Raw genomic sequence first — 3647 nt, forward strand, 5'->3', positions numbered from 1 at the left:
TCACTTCACCACGTGCTCCGGTGGTCGACGCCACTTCCGTGCCTCTGCGTCGTTTTGAGACGCCCGGAGACCCAGCTTACGCCGCTCCCGAATCTCAATCCATTGCCCCAACTGGCTCCTGGTGAAAGCAATTGTATCCTCAACTATCGACACTTTTCTGTTCCAGACCCGATCGTTGCGCCTCTTCCATATCGCCTAGCACAACATACCGTTCGGCCCGCCTCATCATCACCAGCAGCAAAAATTCCATCCGCCCAGGATAGAAAATTACCATCTGCCCCAGCTCTGCTACCCCAACCCAAGCAACGCCAGCACCCCTGCGCAAGATCATAGCTCATCAAGATGTGCAGCGTCGTCTCAAACTCCTTTCCACATATTCGGTACAATGAGTCCACATCAACACACTTCTTTCTCAGTGCCACCCTTGTCGGAAGGCAACCCGCTCCTACTCTCCATAACAGGTGCATGATTTTAGGAGGTACTTTACAACGCCACAGCCCCTTTCAGAACTCCGATTGGCCTTCCTCAGTCCACCTCCCTTGCATCCATTGGAGAAGGTTGTATGAGTTTTTTACACTGTAACCCCTATTTATCTTTGCAATCTGCGCTCGAGTCAACACTGGATGCTCCGGTTTACAGAAGGATTCTTGGCATCAAGGATCCTTGTTTCCCCCACCACTGCAACATTTTCACATGTTCCGATACTTTGACGACTCCCCATTCGAATCATATCCTTGGCCTTTCAAACGCTCCTCCAGATGTAGCTCGAATTTGACCCCAAACGTGCCTTAAAAAATGTTCCCCCTAGGAAAATACCTCGCTGTAAAAACCCGACTAACCATCGAAGTTTCGTTCGTCATTAGCCTCTAGCCTTGCTTTCCCATAAGCGCCACGTTAAAATCATTAAGATTCCGGAACCCCAGCACCCCTCTTCGTTTATGAATTCTCAGCCGCTCCGAACTCATCCACTGAATGCCTTTTCCTTGACTACCTCCTGATCCTCACTAGAACCTGTTCAATATTTTTTTTTTCCAATTCTTGATAGATTTCTTGAGGTAAAAGAAACACACTCATAGCATAGGAAGGTAAGGATTGTGGCACTGATTTCAGGAGCACTTCTTTACCAGCCGGCGAGGGTAATTTTGTACTCCACCCTTCAACACGGCACCAGATTCTTTCCTTCAGAAACCCCAACGCCATCGTCTTTTTTCTCCCTAACGTATTAGGGAGTCCCAGATAGAGGCTATGCTCGCCAGCTTCGCTCATGCCCAAAATATCGCACACTTCTTTTCGATCCTTGTCATTGACATTCATGCTAAACAATACTGACGATTTAGTCACATTAACATGTTTTCCCGACGCTTTTGAGAAAATATCTTAATGCTCCGTGACATTTGGGCTTCCCCCTTTGTCGCCTTGCAGTAGGGATAAAAATCGTCCGTGAATAACTTGTGAGAAATTCTTAGTGCTCCTCTCGCCATCGACACCCCGTCAACCACCCTCCATCTTCAAATTGTTTGACTAGCGCCGAAAAACCTTCAACACAAAGGACAAAAAGATAGGGAGATAAAGGATCTCCCTGTCGAATACCCATTCCCAGTATTATTGGTCTCATTTCTCATCCTTCGTGAGTCACTTTATATCTGATAGTCAAGACGTGATACATGGTGAGCTCTATCCATCTTCGATATTATCGCCCTAAAATCACTCCACTCTACCCTATCATAGGCTTTTCTCCTATCGAGCTTTAGAGCCATGAAACTTTCCTTCCTCAACCTCTTCCTTTCGAGATAGTGGAGCACCTCAAACGATAATATGATCCGAAAATAAGCCGATCTGGAATGAACGCACTTTGGTGCTGCGAAATAATACTATGGAGCATTGGTTTGAGTCTATTAGCCAACTTTTAGACGCTACCTTATGAATCACATTGAAAAGAAATATTGGGTGTATCCCCCATTATGTGTACTTCCAGTTTCTTAGGGATAATGACAATATTCATGTCATTACTATCCTCCGAAAAATGCCTTGTGGTGAACAGCTCTCGGAAAATATTTACCACATCTCGTCCCACTATATGCCTGCAGCTCGTATAGAAACTCGGGTTCATCCCATCTGGGTCCGGCGCTTTGTCTGGATTCATTTGGAACAATGCGTTCTTCACTTTTTTCTCCGATATTGGCTCCGACATGGACTTGTTTTGATCATCCGTAATCACCTTGTTGCAGCCCTCCAAAACAATATCCCATCTCGTATTAGACGGCGTGAATATGTTAGAAAAATACTCCACTAGGAGTTCAGTCATGCCATGCTCCCAGTCCAGCCAGTTTTCGTTCCCATCTTGCAATTTGCTAATTGAGTTCCCCTTTATTCGTTGCAAGGCCATAGCATGGAAATACTTGGTATTAGCATCTCATTCGTTTAGCCATAGTTGTTTCGATCTTTGTCTCTAATAAGCTTCTTTCTGTGCTAATAGTTCCAAAACATCGAGTGCTCTTCCTGGCATGCCGTCTAACTCTCCACGTCTTTCCTGCCTCTTAGCTTTTCCATATGCCTTCTGTTATTGTTAATTTGTTCGTTAAAATTTTTCGTTAGATTCTTTCCCCTTTCTGCTAACCATGTATCACAACTCTTAATCTTAGAGTTAATCTCTCTCACCCCATCTAAGTTCCAGCTCTCCTCCATTACCTTATAGCATTTTTCAACTGAAATGATCACGAGTGACTCGAACTTCTGACCGGTCCATAAAGATTGGACTATGGTCTGAAGGGTATTTCTCCACGTTATGAAGTTCAGCGTGCTGTTGGAATAGATCTAGGGTTTAAGAAAGATTTATCGCTTCTAGTAAGCAGCAGAATATAAAAATTTCTTTAAAAACTCGTAAAACATTTTTACAACCTAGACAAAGTGCATGAGCGTATAATTTAAAATTTTAAAACTATTTATAGTTTTTACTCGGTACCAATCTTGAATGGAGCTTGAACGTTGAGAAGCCTTAGGAAGGCTGAAACGCTCGTCTCCCCACTCAGCTCGCCTCTCCCACTATTCTTCTTGAACCTGTGAGCAACCACAAACGTTTCTACCACTAGAGTCGTTAGAGTTTAGGTTGGATTTAGTGTGTGGGAACTTTTAAACACTATGACTCAAGAACTAGTCTATGAGCCAAAGAGTTAAAACAAAACGTTAGGTCTAATGAGGACCTGGGTGCCAAAACAAAAGAACAACAAGAGAGCTAGAGAGAGAGAGAGAGAGAGAGAGAGAGAGAGAGAGGTGGGCGGCAACAAGGTTAAAGAGAGAATCTCTCAATCTCTAAAGCTTGTGTATTCTGAATTGTGAATGAGGTAGGGTATTTATAGGAGGAGGATTTTCCTTGAAAAGGTAGTTTCCTCTTTTTCATTGAATATCACATATTCATGAGCAAATCATTGGTTTCCTATTTTCCCTTGCACGTCCAACTTGAGCCTTCATGGCACTTGGATTTGTTTCCTCATTTGTTTTGTCTTTTTCTTTTGGCAAATATGTTCATACATCAATGCACAAAATAAATCTATTTCTCTTGCTTGGGTTGGACGGTTTTGAGCCTTCTAGAACATGCTTCTAGATGTTTCATTATTTGTTCATGACAACATAAAAAAAGCCCATTTAGA

The 3647-nt window shown here is 43.2% G+C and overlaps 1 protein-coding gene across 1 annotated transcript; it reads right to left on the reverse strand.

Moving 5' to 3' along the window:
- Positions 1 to 2386, reverse strand: LOC149390796 (uncharacterized). The gene is made up of 5 exons (XM_089619857.1): positions 1970 to 2386; positions 1665 to 1871; positions 1500 to 1579; positions 210 to 317; positions 1 to 118 (listed from the first exon to the last, which is right to left on the reverse strand). Exons 1-5 carry the CDS (start codon positions 2384 to 2386, stop codon positions 1 to 3), a joined length of 930 nt encoding a protein of 309 aa, XP_089475983.1.
- Positions 2387 to 3647: the final 1261 nt, after the last annotated feature.

This window comes from Urtica dioica, chromosome 7 (genome assembly GCF_054948205.1).
Source record: "Urtica dioica subsp. dioica isolate 48M chromosome 7, U.dioica_male_clone48M_v1_H2, whole genome shotgun sequence".
Lineage (NCBI taxonomy): Eukaryota > Viridiplantae > Streptophyta > Magnoliopsida > Rosales > Urticaceae > Urtica > Urtica dioica.

Coding starts and splice junctions, on each gene's coding strand:
- LOC149390796 (XM_089619857.1), bottom strand. CDS start 2,386: ATGGCCTTGCAACGAATAAAGGGGAACTCAATTAGCAAATTGCAAGAT. Junction 1,580..1,664: donor AGATGGATAGAGCTCACCAT/GTATCACGTCTT, acceptor GGTATTCGACAG/GGAGATCCTTTATCTCCCTA. Junction 318..1,499: donor AAACAATTTGAAGATGGAGG/GTGGTTGACGGG, acceptor GATCTTGCGCAG/GGGTGCTGGCGTTGCTTGGG.